Raw genomic sequence first — 14,096 nt, 5'->3', positions numbered from 1 at the left:
TAAGGAAAGCGCACTTCCCTGTTGTTACACAAGAAACACACACTGGCCTTGAAAGACAGCCCTGAGCCAGGCTCATTCTTTATGTTTTGCTTTGTATCTTGTTTTCGGAAACCCAAGTGATATGCCAGCCCGTTATGGCATCATAGTAATGTAACACTTGAAAACCTCTCTCTTCAAAAGTGGAAAGGTAAGCATTTTCTCAAAGTATGATACAAATAAGTAAGGGAGAGCTGTAGACAGAGGCATTCACAATAATCTGAAAAATACTACCAAATGTGTTTACTAACAGTATTGCAACCAGCATGTTTCAGATCTCAGCGAATCTGGCAGGTACATTTAAGGCAGTATGCTCTTTTTCTTTTCAATATATATATATATACTTTATGAAGATCTTGAGGGTTATTTAAAATAACTTCCAAAGATCATACTGGAGTTAGCCTGATTCCGTGGAGATTATACTTTTTAAAAGCCACAGACAAGACACAAATCAAAGTTATATTTCATCTTGGATGCTGAGGTTGAATCCCTTTAAGATCCATAAAAGAAGGAGAAAAGGAAAAAAAAAAAAAAAGGCTGCTGTTTATTGAGTGCTGCTATGACTCTCCGGCATCAGTTTTCACATTTAACTTCACCAGTTACCCAGTCAAGCAAAATTAAAACAAACCAACTAACCGGCTAGCCCTTGAAGAATTTCAAACTAACCAATTACATCCCAAGCAATTTCTTTAGGCCCTTTCAAGGTACCACACTTTTTTTTTTTAATTATTATTGCTTTAAGGTATGATTATGGCCATGCGAAATCTGAACAACTCCAACCCTCTTAATTGATGTTAATCTTACTTATGTCATGCAGTTAGCCAGTGGTTTTAGGACACTGTACATCATACTCATCTTACAAACACAATTAATCCCACTAATTTGATTTTCTACTGTGGATAACAGTCTTGCTGTTGACAAAGCACCATAAAGCAGAGCTGCCTTTCAAATCAGGCCAAAGTTTCAAAAGTGGTTTTGGGGCTCAGACTCCCCGCTTCCCAAATCTGCTCTCCTCTCATCTCCTCACAATGTCTGTCTGAAAGCCCATCTCAGAAAGCGATCCTGGCATTACCAAAGGGATACAAACTCACAAACAGAAAATCAAGCAAAGAGAAAGCGGCGATTACCCATTCCAGTCGGCAAACATCTGCTTGACGATGTCTGTGCTCATGAAAGCTACAGCATGTGACTGCTCCCCGGCCCCACGTCCCTGGAAGTCTCCACCCGACTTGGTGTGGATGTCAGCTTCCCTCCGAATGCGAGCTGCGAGGCTCAGCGCTCTGCTTACAACTCCCCTCCCCCGGCAGCTCCATTACTCATGTAAACACAGCAGTGACTAGCACGGGGTGTGTGGGATGAGCTCCGAGGGCTTGGCTGGAGTTGCCAGACTGGCAGGCAGGGCTCGCCTCTCTCCACCTCCCCGAGTGGGGTGGGTGACTTCATCCTGCCTGTTCTGTGGCTCCTGACCTCCAGCTCCCCTGTCAGAGCCTGATGCCACCTTCCATGAACTGATGAGGTCCTCTGCCTGGAGCCAGGGTGGGGACTATTTTGATTTGAGGACTCTCCGTGTAGCACAGAAGTGTTTCCACAACTGACCCAAGTGCTAAGACTTTAATGACGGTGAAGGAAGGATGTACTTTCAAGTCCCTTATCAAAATAATAGCCCAGCAGAGAGCTGACAGAAACTGACAGAACTAGAGGTAGGTCTGGGGCATTTCATTAAAAGGGACAAAACAACACTGCCTCTGTTCTAAGACTTGTTACTATGATCTTTCCTGCCTAACAATTTTGGCAAAAAGCATTTAAACCTAAAAGGCATTTATTTCCAGAAAAGCTTTCAAATCCCAAAGGCCTTTTAGACAGAGAGAACTCACATTGAACAGGCTGTTTTAAATAAAGGCAGAGGTTCCGGGAACTGACAATAAGTCATCCCCAAATCGGGTCTATTTTCTCCATTCTTTGAGCTGCTCTTAGAACCCAGAGAGGCACATGCCCTTCCCCAGCAAATTCTGAGAATTACAAATTTAGAACAGACTAGCACCTAATAGTCTGGTCACACAAACTTAAGCTCTAAGTAGAATGTGATCAAGAGAAAAAGTCTTTTGTTCCTCAGAAGGCAAGTACACTGGTATTTCAGGTATGGTTAGGTAAATCCCACCAATCCCTTAAGTATCAAATTTGAATACCTCTGTTAGTCTCACCTCTGAGCTCCTTTTCTGACCTTCTCTTATGGAAGGTATCATTGTGTTATTTATACTTTAGCTGGCTTATTCTTACACTGAGTCGGAGAGTCCTCAATGGCAGGACCATGTCCGATTCATCTCTCTTGGCCCCAGTACCCACCCAGGGGCAGTAATGCCTAATACACTGTTGAACAATCAAGTGACTGCTGGAAATAAAGATGCCCACATATATGTCCTTGGTGTCAAGAGCTAGGCCCGTCAACTTGACTGCGTGTATACCCATCACATTGGGCACCTGTAAATGGCATTCACCTTTCCTGCTCACCTGTGAGCTCTGGGAGCAAACACCAGTGACAGGAATTTACTGTGGGAGATGAGATCTCCCACAGTGGGAGATGAGCCTTTGGTTCCTGCTTAGGGTAATTGTGTCTGGCATCTCAGTGGGGCCATGATCTTGTCCCACATGCAATGAGCAAATAAACCGAACACCAGATGTTAAAAGTACTAGGGGAAGCATGCAGGACTCCATACAGGTTAAGAGCCTCCACGATACAATTAAGAGAGTTTTTAGATCCACTAGAATAAGGTGAAGCTTTGGGACTGCAGGGCTGGCTTCTGGGGACAGCAAATATTCTTGTCCCCAAATTACTCTTTTTTTCCTACAGGGTCACAAAAAAGCAAATTATTTGCTAGGGGGGTGAATGAAAACAAATGCTTTATGGTATGGTGGTGGTCAGGGATGGGCTTGCTCTGGCCTTTGACTCTTTTATTAAAGAAACAGCCCACCTCCTCTCAGCTGCCCTGGACCAACTTACACCTGCCCCTCTGCTTGACAGCTAAGGGCCGCAGACTTACTGAGAGAACCCAAATCCTATAACTCCAGAATCACACCAGCTCCAGCTGCTGTAGAGGAGGCCAGTCTCTACCAAGAAAATGATTCTTGGAAGCTAGCAATACATGTACTGACAGCATAGTTGGTTCTAGTCAGTTCTACTCTAAAAAATAGAGCATGAAGCAATAAATGCACAGCTACTTTGACATGTGTATAGTATATACCCACAGGCCAACCCTGGCCTGGCGTATTCATAGAGTTCAATCAGTGCTCTTTGCATGAATGTTTTCAATATTATCCACAAATATTATTAATAATAATAATTACTGATGCTTACAGAGCACTTTGTCTTGCCAATCAGAGCTTTGTATACAACAACTCATTTAAAACTCAAAACAAGCCCACAGTAAGGTACAATTATTATTATCCCCATTTTACAGACCAGGTAACTGAGATAGAAATTATTTTGTCTTAGTTCATACCACTGGTTACTGGTAGTAGAAAGCTTCCCACCCAGGCAACGGACTTTACCCAGAGCCCCTGCTTTCCGGAACTTCCCTTTTACATACACACTTGCTGTGTCTTATAACGACGTATTTACATTCTTAACTTGGGCTGGCAGACTCCAGGGAGCTATCCCCAAATGAAAACACTCTCAAATACCACACAGATAGCATGAGGGCGCTATAGCCCATCTCAGGTATCAAACAGCATCCTCCAGCCCTGCTGATGAGCAGAGGGTCCCCATCAATCCTGAGTAGTAGGTGATGAGACTTTCACCAAAGTCACAGCGTTCCAATAAGACTTAGAGCACCAAGTACATCACCCCCTTGCAGTGCGCCATCGACGGACTTTTCTGCCTGATCAGTGAATGATGTCTACGGTTTTTTTAAAAAAGTATCTTCTCTCTCCGACTGCCCATCTGTTCCTCTTACTCAGTGCCATGAAATTAACAAGTATTCACCATTGTGAAGTCACCGCTATTTCTATAGGTGTTAATCCCAGGAGAAATCGGCTACTGCTAGTGGTCCAGGCTACTCTGATACTTAACCCTTGTGTTTTGTTTATTCCCTTTTTTAAAAAAACTCCTTCAACTATTAATGAATCATAGTCTTCTTTTTTTTTTTTTTCTGACAGTAGAGCAAAACATGCTTTTTTTTTCCCCTTAAAGAGTCTAGAAGCTCAGAGCTGCAGGTACTCAATTATGTATTTACTTCACTGTGGGTTCTGACAAGTTATGTGTCAGGCAGTGCAGGTGTGGGAAACTTTCATACTGCAATAATAATAATAAAACAAAGGAAATGTAACCAGTTACTGGCAAAGTAAATTGCTTTTGGCTTAAACGTTTCTGTTTTTTTTCCTACTGTGTTCTTCCTGTCATGACCGTCTCTTTTTTTATAACATTTATGCTCTTGGAAATACCACGAAGATAAACTGCTATAAAAGCTGGATTGACTCATCAGTTAACAACTCTTTCTTCTCCTTTTGCAGAGAGGATTTTGTTGCCAACGCAGCTACACAGTTTCTCGAGAAATTCTCTGTGAGCTCCCACTCAGAGACAGGACTTGCTTGTTGGTAGAGACTGGAATTAGGGGAATGGAAAACCAGGCATCATTTTCCTAAGAGTTTGACCCCCAGGGTCAATGTCTAGAGGAAGCCGGCAGAGCATAAACTCATTTGATTTGCAAGTTGTGTGTGTTTTTTAAACACTAAACACAAGTCAGAAAACTAAACTCCACAGACTGAAGTATTAAAATAGGACTCGCAAACACTGGTCTATGTATACTGTGCATTACTGATAATACTTTGCATTTCTTTAATGCCTTTCCTCTGAGCATCTCAATTCTTTGGTACAGTTTCTTTATAGACAATAATCTTAAAATACTCTGGCAAGTTTCAGCATGGAGCATTGCTCTTTCTGGGGCGGGGCTCGGGGGGGAACCTACCCTAATTTAGTTATCATTTATTGTGTTCTATTTTCAACGTTTCCCTTTTGACTATTTAGAAACTTCCTCTTTCACTGCAACAAAAATAGGATGCGTGTTTTTAAAGTTATTAACATATGAGTAAAAGATTTAGAAACCCAGAGTGGCAGAAAGCTTGATCAAAGCCACTCCTGAAATTTATGGGTGTAATAAAAGAAAGGCATTTCACAGATAATCTCTCACAGAATTTCAGTTTTCAAATACTAGGGAAAAAAGAAAAGAAAAACAGAAGCTCTCAGCTCTCATATTGGCTTTAACTTAAAGCCAACATTTTTGCTTTTAAATTCATAAATGATTCCCTGAAATTCTGTTTCAAATCCGCAGTTACATTCCATATACTCCCAACTCCACACCTCACAGAGCGGGGCTAGAACACTGCAGCCGCTGGGACTCAGTGTCTGATAATTGGTTGACTCCGTGGATTCACAAAGCATTAATTATTTATATGGACTTAAGATCATGCAAGTTTACTTTTATTCTGTTGGTCTATAAATAATTTTCCACACTCAACAGAAATGTTTGAGAAGCAACTGTGCTGTCTGAGATGCGAACACATCAGGCCGTTAGCAAGCACAACTCCATCCTGGGGGACTTTCTGGTTAAATGATGATTGCAGAGCAATAGGCACAATTTAAACAAAATTTAAAAAGAAAAAAGCTGCAAAAGTGTTATCATGTCCTATAATTTTTCTGACAGTTTCCTTTTTAAGAGTAATTTTTTTTTTTCTCTCAAATAAAGGCATTAATAAGGTGAGTCCAGAGTGGTGAGGAGTTTCCCAGGTGGTACTAGTGGTAAAGAACCTGTTGCCAATGCAGGAGACTTGGGTTCAATCCCTGGGTCGGGAAGATCCCCTGGAGGAGGGCATGGCAACCCATCCAGTATTCTGGCCTGGAGAATCCCATGGAGAGAGGGCATTGGCGGATTACAATCCATAGGGTCGAAAAGAGTTGGACATGACTGTAGCAACTTAGCAGCAGCAGAGCTGTGAACTGAGGCCAGCAAGTGTTGTGTTCGTCACCCAGTCGTGCCCGACTCTTTGTGACCCCATGGACTGAAGCCCACCAGGCTCTTCTGTCCATGAGATTTTCCAGGCAAGGATACTGGAGTGGATTGCCATTTAAGCCAGCCTCAAATGCCCTCACTCTCAAATGCCACCCAGACCAGACAGCCCTTAACAGGGACCGAGGGGGTGTGCCCCAGGGAATGGTCACACTCACTACTCTGGATGTCACGGCCACTTTGAGTTTCCAAGTTTGCTTCAGCCCAAGCCATACCTTAATGTTGCTTGAGCCACAGTGCCTACTAAATACAATTTAGCATTTCCAATGAACTACACTCTCACAGAATCCAGGTCCTCTCCTCCCACCTGTGGAAGGGTAAGCAGAAGTGTTATTAGAAAGAGGATGGGGAAAAAAAAAAATGAAGCAGGCTTTATATGAGGTCCAGGAACTTTGGCTCTTTGTCACTGAGGTCCCTAAGAGTCACTAATGAGAGTGCAATGTATTACTGCATTTGTCATACCTGGACTGCTCAGGCAACTTAAGTCCAAAACAGCTGTGGACTTCATTGACTGCTCAACAAACCATGGAAGCAAACACTTTTGTAATGCCTTCCCAACCGGCCCTGTCTTACTCACTCCTTGTTTCATACTTGTGAATGCTGGAGCAATTGTTAATGCCTCTGATCAAAGTTTTAGTAATTTCATAGGCATGTGATTTGCATAGCTATTTCCTGATCCGCCTTCTCTCTGCCCTGGAGGTCTTCATTTCTCAGAAACACTTAACAACACAGATTATTTTACTTCTCCCCTTCCCCCAGCCTATAAATGGAACTTGACTTGCTAGCTCATCTGTATTGCTAATTGGTCTGAAACCATGTGACTCCGTGCGTTCTTGCCATTAATGCAAGAGCAAACCTCTTTTTCAGTCAGGTTTTACCACCAGTGATGGGCAGATCTCTATCTTTATTTCCCCTCTGTGCCTTGAGGGGGAAGACAGGATTTAAATGGCCAAATGTTATCTATATGTTATTCCAAACTGATGTAGGGAATTCTAAAGGAATGTAGAAATATTCTGGAGGTCTATGATAGGCACTGGGCAAAGAAGAAAGGGATTATAGTCGCTTTTCACCATCACTTTGATGGGGAATATCTAGGAGCTAAATTGAGGTGGAGAGTGAGGAGAGATTTGGGTCTTCAGAGAATTGACTATGGAGAGAATTCTTAAGAAGGGAAGGTGACTGAAATCAGTTGCAGACCTCGCAAACTTTGGTCTGTCTGGCGGCCCACAGATTCCGCCAGGGGGACCATCTCAGATGAAAAAGCCCCTTCAGGACCTGTAAGGGGATGGAGGCAGCAGCTCATAGCTGCCCTGCAAATGGTTATTCATCTTTTGGGGGTAATGGAGTCTATAGACCATGGTATCAGGAGCCTGTGGAAAGACTGGAATTCCAAATATTTTGTAAAGAGACATCGGGGCAGAGTGGGTACCTGAGGGCCTAGCTTGGTCCTTAAGATCTAAAGGAGGCAGTGCCGTCTAGGTGCTCAGACTGCACACAGGGGGTCCCGCTTCCTCCCCCAGCTGCAAAGTCTGGTCATGAAGTCACGAACCCAGCAAAACTAACAACTGGACTCTCAAATACCACAGTGGCTCAAATGTGACTTTCACAGCTACCTTGCAACTCATTTCTCCTGCTATTCATTTCCCCAGATGTCAGATATCCACCAGCCAATTCCAAACCCCCGGCTCGTCAGTTAAAAGGAAAGCTCATGCTGGATGTTGAGGAAAAAAAGCTGCATCACAACTATTACACTTAGAACAAATGTGTTGTCTCACTGCTCACTGTATCTGCTTTCTTAAGAATCTGAAATAACTCATGTTTGCATTTTTTGATAACTATTCAATATACACAGATTTAAATCTTTCTTAATACGATTATCTGTAATATCAATAGAATATTAACTTAAGATACTAGTGCTTTGTTTTAGGCTCTTTAAAGAGTCACTCTGGAAATGGTTTTAAAAGACATTTTGATGGCTATAATTTATGAAGTTTATGAAGACCTCTTAAGCATAGAGAATTAATCTTTGTCTCTTTTTCTTTTCTTTTTTTTACAATCAATAAACCTGCTTATTCTACTCCATGATTGCTACGTTCTATGGTGTTACTATTGTATGTGACAGCACAGAAGTGAAAGCTACATTTTTGTATTGAATAATCTTGCAAGGAGCAGTGAATATCAAAAGAATTCTTAAACTCATATATAAACAGAACTTTCTTGTTCAGCCATTTCTCCAGGTTTGGAAATGAGATATTCCGTGAAGGATAATTGATTTGCTACATCTCTAAAGAAAACATTCCCAACTTGGAAAGAAGTAAAAGAGACTCTGTGTGTGTGTGTGTGTGTGTGTGTGTGTGGATTAACATGGAGATATTTAACTTATTATAGACTCGGACTAATATAGTATAGGCTTTTCTCTTTTTCAAACACATACACATAAGGAAAAGTAAAAGATCATCATATAATAGTTTCCCAATTTCTTTCTAAAAATCCCGAAAAGAATTTGTGCTGAAAGAGGATTTTTCACTCTCTTCTTGTTTTTCTACCATTCAGAAAGAATAATTTAAGAAGTAGGATGTGTGTGCGCTCAGTCACTAAGTCGTGTCTGAGTCTTTGCGACCCCATGGAATGCAGCATGCCAACCTCTTCCGTCCATGGAATTTCCCAGGCAAGATTACTGGAGTGGGTTGTGATTTCCTTCTCCAGGGGATCTTCCCAACCCAGAGACTGAACCCACATCTCCTATGTCTCCTGCATTGTCAGGCAGATCCTTTACCACTGTGCCAGCTGGGAAGCCACGGGAAGTACGACAGTTTCCGAGAATCCCCTTGAGGACTCCGTGCTTTAACTGCCAAGGGCCCAGGTTCAGTTCCTGGTGGCAGAACTAAGATTCTGCATGCCACACGGCGAGCCAAAAACAAAGTGAAAAACAAGGAGAGTCTCCTACTTAGAAGCAAAAAGATGACTATTCCTGTTTGTCGTTTTTCAGAACCCGCAGGTGGCAGAGAATAGTGTGTGCAGCAGCCAAGTGGCGTGAGGAGAAAGGGCCTGGGGTGTGTGTGGAGAAGTGGCAATGAGCTCCACAGTGCCTGGTGGTGTATGAAACAAGGTCAGCTCGTTATAACCCAGTGGGGCCAGCTAGGGAGCTCAGCTCCTGGGAGTGAGAGGATGGCACACTGCAGGGAAAAGCAGAGAGATACCCAAGGAATCTCACAGTGAACATGGAGAACACACGGAAAATGTTAGAAGTTATCCCACGTATTTCAGTGAAAGCTAAAATGTTTCTAGGGCTGTTTAGAGTTGCTTTGTCCAATATGGCAACCACTATCCACATAGGGCTCTTGAGCACCCAAGACATCTAGTCTGAATTGAGATGTGCTGCAAGTATAAAATACACACTGAGTTTCCAAGAATATACAAAACAACACAAAATAGCCCTTACTAACATGTTATACTGATTATATATTAAAATATTTTGGATATACTGCATTACATTAAATGTTATTAAAATTAACTCTACCTGTTTCTTTTTATCCTTTAAAATGTGGTTACTGGGAAATTTTAATTCACATATGACTTGCATTATCTTTCTCTTGGGCAATGTTAGTTTAGTCAACAGTTCAATGTTACGATTACAGATAGGTCCATACAAATGTGTGTTAAAAAGCAGGCAGAATAAGATTAACATCTGAAGCTAAAATAAGAAGCAAAAAATCATGATTCAAAGTTTCAGTACAATCTAGACTTTTATTCACTGTTTTGGAGGGTAGTCATGCATAGATGTTAGTATCCGAACATTTTGCCAAACCTGAAATGTCTCCTTTGTAAAATTCAAATCTGGTAATCATTGACTCAAAGTAACTAAATGGCCCTGATGAAGATGTTATTTCATTAACTTCCTTAACTAAGATGCCAAAGCAGATTTTAAGCTTTGACACCAGATTTCAAGAGTGAGAGAGTGGAGGAAGGAGAAGAAACTGAGAAAAAGAGCTAATTTTTTAATTTTACTTACTATTCTTTCCTGCTGCCAGCATGAGCTGGGCATAAGGTAAGTCATTTGCAAACTGAATAAGAGAAAATAGATTATGAGTGATTTTGACTCACTGGAAAGTAAAAGCTTCTCCATCACAAATTGTTGAGTAAGTTCATGGTCTGGATGTGTGTTTCTTTTTGGAGTTTTCATCTGCCAGGAAGTAGAGAGGTCAGATACAGTCAGGCCCAAAGGAAGGGCGTGGCCTTCATCACTCTCCCAAGGCACTTGAAGTCCCACAGCTTCATACGACACAAAGAGAAGTTGCCCATTGAAGACAGGAGCTCCAATAAGCCCAGAAAAGTTGACAGAACAAAAAGGTTTGAACTCTAGGGGGCAGGAGAGAAGATGCATTCTTTTCCCAATCTTAGCACCCCAAAGACCAGGGGGCATCACCCTGAGAAGAGGGCTGGCCTAGGTCTCATCCTCCCAAATAACTTGTGACAGTTGCTGAATTTAAAGCCTGTCCCCCTCCCCCTCCTCCTCTTTTGATCCTGTGGCAGCAGCAGCATAGAAACCGACCTAGGGGAGGAACAGGGTTCTCCAAATATAACATGCCAATCAAAGGGTTACACACCTGCCTGGGTTCTTTTATAGAACTCCCCCACCCCCTTTTTAGGGTTCTCATTATAAAAATAAAAACAGCAATGGTAGCAGTGGAAATCAAGTTAGGAAATATTTTCTTTTCTTAGAAGGCAAGAGTTGACATAGCATTTAAGGCAATGGCATGCAGAGAGATTCAGACTAAAATCTCCACAACATCAACAAAATGTGTAATGACAATTATTCATTCCACCAATACTTGTAACAATAATTTTTATGGAATTATTTGGCAGGTTCAACTTACATCTAGAGAAGCAGTCTGCACACCTCTGGTATGTCTCTGAAATCTAACCGTAGCAGTATTTGTCTTTACCCTCCAAACTCTTTTATAGCACATGGTATATATAGTTCAGCATCCAACATTATTAACTCACGGCCAACTGTCAGTCGATGGTTATCTAACACGTGGGGTCTCCACACAAGGATTCCTTATTTGGGCAAAAGCTCTTGTCTGGACCAGTCTGTCTATATTTTCCTTCAGAAGAACTTTATTTGGATTATTATTCGCTGTTAGTGGAAACTCGGAGGCTGCATGTGTGGCAACTGGAAGGCGGGGAAATAAATCCTTAGCAAGTTAAAACACTTAGCTGATATTAAAACCATTTCTGGCTTTGTTAGCTGAAAGGAAACTCTCGGTTGCCCTCTTGTGGTCAATCTATGTGATGTGGTGGGAAAACCATAAAAACCCAGAAACTAACTAGAGTGTTTAATCAAATTCAGGTAAGAACATTCAGCCTTGACAGAAACAGTCACAAATCACAACCTTATGTTGTTTTGTGTGTTTCAGAATTTACATTTAGCAGCCCTCCTATGTGGAGAGGGAAAGAGGATGAGGGAGGGGCTAATATGGAAATTAGAAATCAGTCTTTCTAGAATACAGTGACTTCACTCTATTTACAACCATAACTGTTATATATGTGGTAAATTGATTTTTATGAGATTTAGAACCTTAAAAAAAAATCAGGCCTACATTTTAAAAAAGTTTCTTCATAACCAAAAATAGACTGATGTTCCAACTGGCTTGGAATTATAGGAACCAAGGAAAGAAGTCTGAATAAATTCCCTAATATGGAAGAAAACCACTTTTTTTCTTTTTAAATGAGGAACAGTTTATTTGTTTCTGACAATGGGCAACATATGGAAACTTGGAATTTACAGAACAAGTACAGGTATAGAACTTATCGTCTAAAAATAAAATTTTACAAAAATCTGAACTCCAAATTTAATCATCGGTTACTCGATTTGGTATTTAATTTTAATTTTTAAAAACACCATTTAAATAAAAATTCTGCTGTAGGCCTTTCAACAATTTCCTGCCTAACAGGCCCATCCCCAAAAAGCAAACAAACCTAGCATTAAAACAGACTGAGCAGCTTAAGAAAAAGCTGGGGGCAAAGTACACGAGAACATAAACTATTTTTCATCTTATTACCAGTAAACGTACCATTTCCCTCTTTTATGTGTCTTCTCTTCAGATAAAAGCCGCTCCTCCAACCAGCATTAACAAAAACGTTCTGTATTTTTAATGTGATTTTAGGGGCAGATTAATCTTAACTTGGCTTTTCCGCTTACACGTGGAAATTCAGTGCTGCAACAACAGTTGTTTGGTTTTGTCTTTGAATTTGCAAAGTTCTTAGTAATTTTACTACAAAATTAAACAGCTGTGAGTTCTTCAGCAAACATGATGATTCTTGTTCTCCTTTGTACTATTGTGCAAGCTGAAATACCCTTTCTTTCATGTCTTTTTATTCCAAAATGAATTCCCTAGTTAGCCTTGTTTAGCTTTAAAAAATGTAATGAAGAAAGGGGGTGGTGTTTGCTGACCTCTGAAATTCATCAGCATTTAAGCATGGTAAGTTTACACAAGGTGCATACTCAAAAGGGCTTTTGTTTCAGCCCCATTATGGAATGAAAAATGATATTCTGCCCCAATATAATGCCAATCCTTGTGTACCACAAAGCTGTCTGCAAATATTTCTGTGGAGCAAGGGATCTTAGGCCTATTTTGCAGATGAGAAAACTGAAACATCACTTAATGTTGAGAGAGTGAGGCACGAAGACGTTCACAGAGGCTAGAATTAAATTTAGAATTTGACTCTTAGCCCAGGACTCTAACCACGTGAGGGCTCTGACTCTTTGGAATCAACAGAAGAGCAATTTTAAAACATTCTTTTGACGTTATTAACCTCAGCCTCAGGGCTCTGGGAAGTGGGGGTTGGCCGGGGGAGGGGGGCGGGGAGGGGCGGGGCCTGGAAACATGGAGCTGCTAGGTGACAGCCTCCTGTCACCTAATGAAGTGGATTATTTGATCCATACCACCATATCTTCCAGGAATATTCAGAAGCTTAGCAATTCCCTTTGCCTCTTAACTAGTGTAGACAGCCTTCTAAAATATAGAGCCAAAGAAGACGTGAAGTGTAGAAAGTGGCCTGTGGGTTTTCTAGTGGATCTGGAACCAAAGATCACTGCTAGGAGCTGTGATGGTGGCAGGATTCTTCATTTGAGTAATTTAAAGAATGATGACATTCCAGCGTAAGGTGAACCTCAGACACCACTGAGTCCAAATCCGTATTCTACTTGTCAGGAAGGGGAGGCCCAGAGACTGCAGACTCCCCACGGTCACACAGCTAGCCGCAGAGCATGACGGACACCCATGTCTGTTGGCCGCAGAGCATGACGGACACCCATGTCTGCTGGCTGCAAGGGACCAGCAGTGATGCCTTGGCAGCAGATGGCTTTGCAACGGGCCCCGAATACCTCCTCCTGGGTCTCTCTGCGGGGTGAGCTCTGTCATCCCAAGACCACGTAACTAAAACACACTTTCCAAGGAACTGCAATTAATAAAGTCAAATGGGAGCTGACAAGGACATTCCCGCTGTGTTCGAATGCCAAAACACACAACTGAGAAAGCTCACTTGGAGCATACAACCGTAGGTCCTCTGGCGGGACTTCTGCGCACCACACTCCCAGCTGTTTGCTCAGACCCAAATGGGAGGGACTAAAAGGAAAACGTTCATGAAGCCAGCAGGGCAATACTCGGCATTTGGCCTCAGCGCCTGCCACCTGCTTGCTTTTGCTGGGCTGGGCTGAAAGCAAGCCCAGGGGCCTCCTCATGTGAGGAAAGACTTTGGGAATTCAAGACCTGTGGGAGACATGAACCACCGCCCACCTTGCCTCGGAGCATCCTTGTTACCTTCCAGTGGTAACAAATGCCTTAGAGGTTCCAGGCTCTTCACATGGCTTCACACCTGTGCCCGAGCTCTGACAACAACACCCTTCCTTCTTCACCTCTGTCCTTCCTGCCCCAACTTGGACTTGTTCCCCTAGACTTGCATTGGGAATTGCATCCCCTAAGACACTTCCTTATT

The 14,096-nt window shown here is 42.1% G+C and overlaps 1 protein-coding gene across 2 annotated transcripts in view; it reads right to left on the bottom strand.

Moving 5' to 3' along the window:
* ARID5B (AT-rich interaction domain 5B) overlaps positions 1-14,096 on the bottom strand; it is a 193,025-nt gene that overhangs the window by 45,173 nt on the left and 133,756 nt on the right. The window contains exon 1 of one of the 2 annotated variants that reach the window (XM_070782167.1): positions 1,164-12,887. The exons of the other annotated variant lie outside the window; for it this stretch is intronic. Coding sequence (XP_070638268.1) covers positions 1,164-1,167 — 4 coding nt within the window. The 5' untranslated portion in view covers positions 1,168-12,887. Of the gene's footprint in view, positions 1-1,163; positions 12,888-14,096 lie in introns of those variants that run through there. 2 annotated transcript variants of the gene reach the window in all.

The sequence above is a fragment of the Bos indicus genome, chromosome 28 (genome assembly GCF_029378745.1).
Source record: "Bos indicus isolate NIAB-ARS_2022 breed Sahiwal x Tharparkar chromosome 28, NIAB-ARS_B.indTharparkar_mat_pri_1.0, whole genome shotgun sequence".
In the NCBI taxonomy this organism is placed as follows: domain Eukaryota; kingdom Metazoa; phylum Chordata; class Mammalia; order Artiodactyla; family Bovidae; genus Bos; species Bos indicus.
Note: the sequence above shows the minus strand (reverse complement) of the source record. Positions and strands in the feature narration are given on the sequence as shown.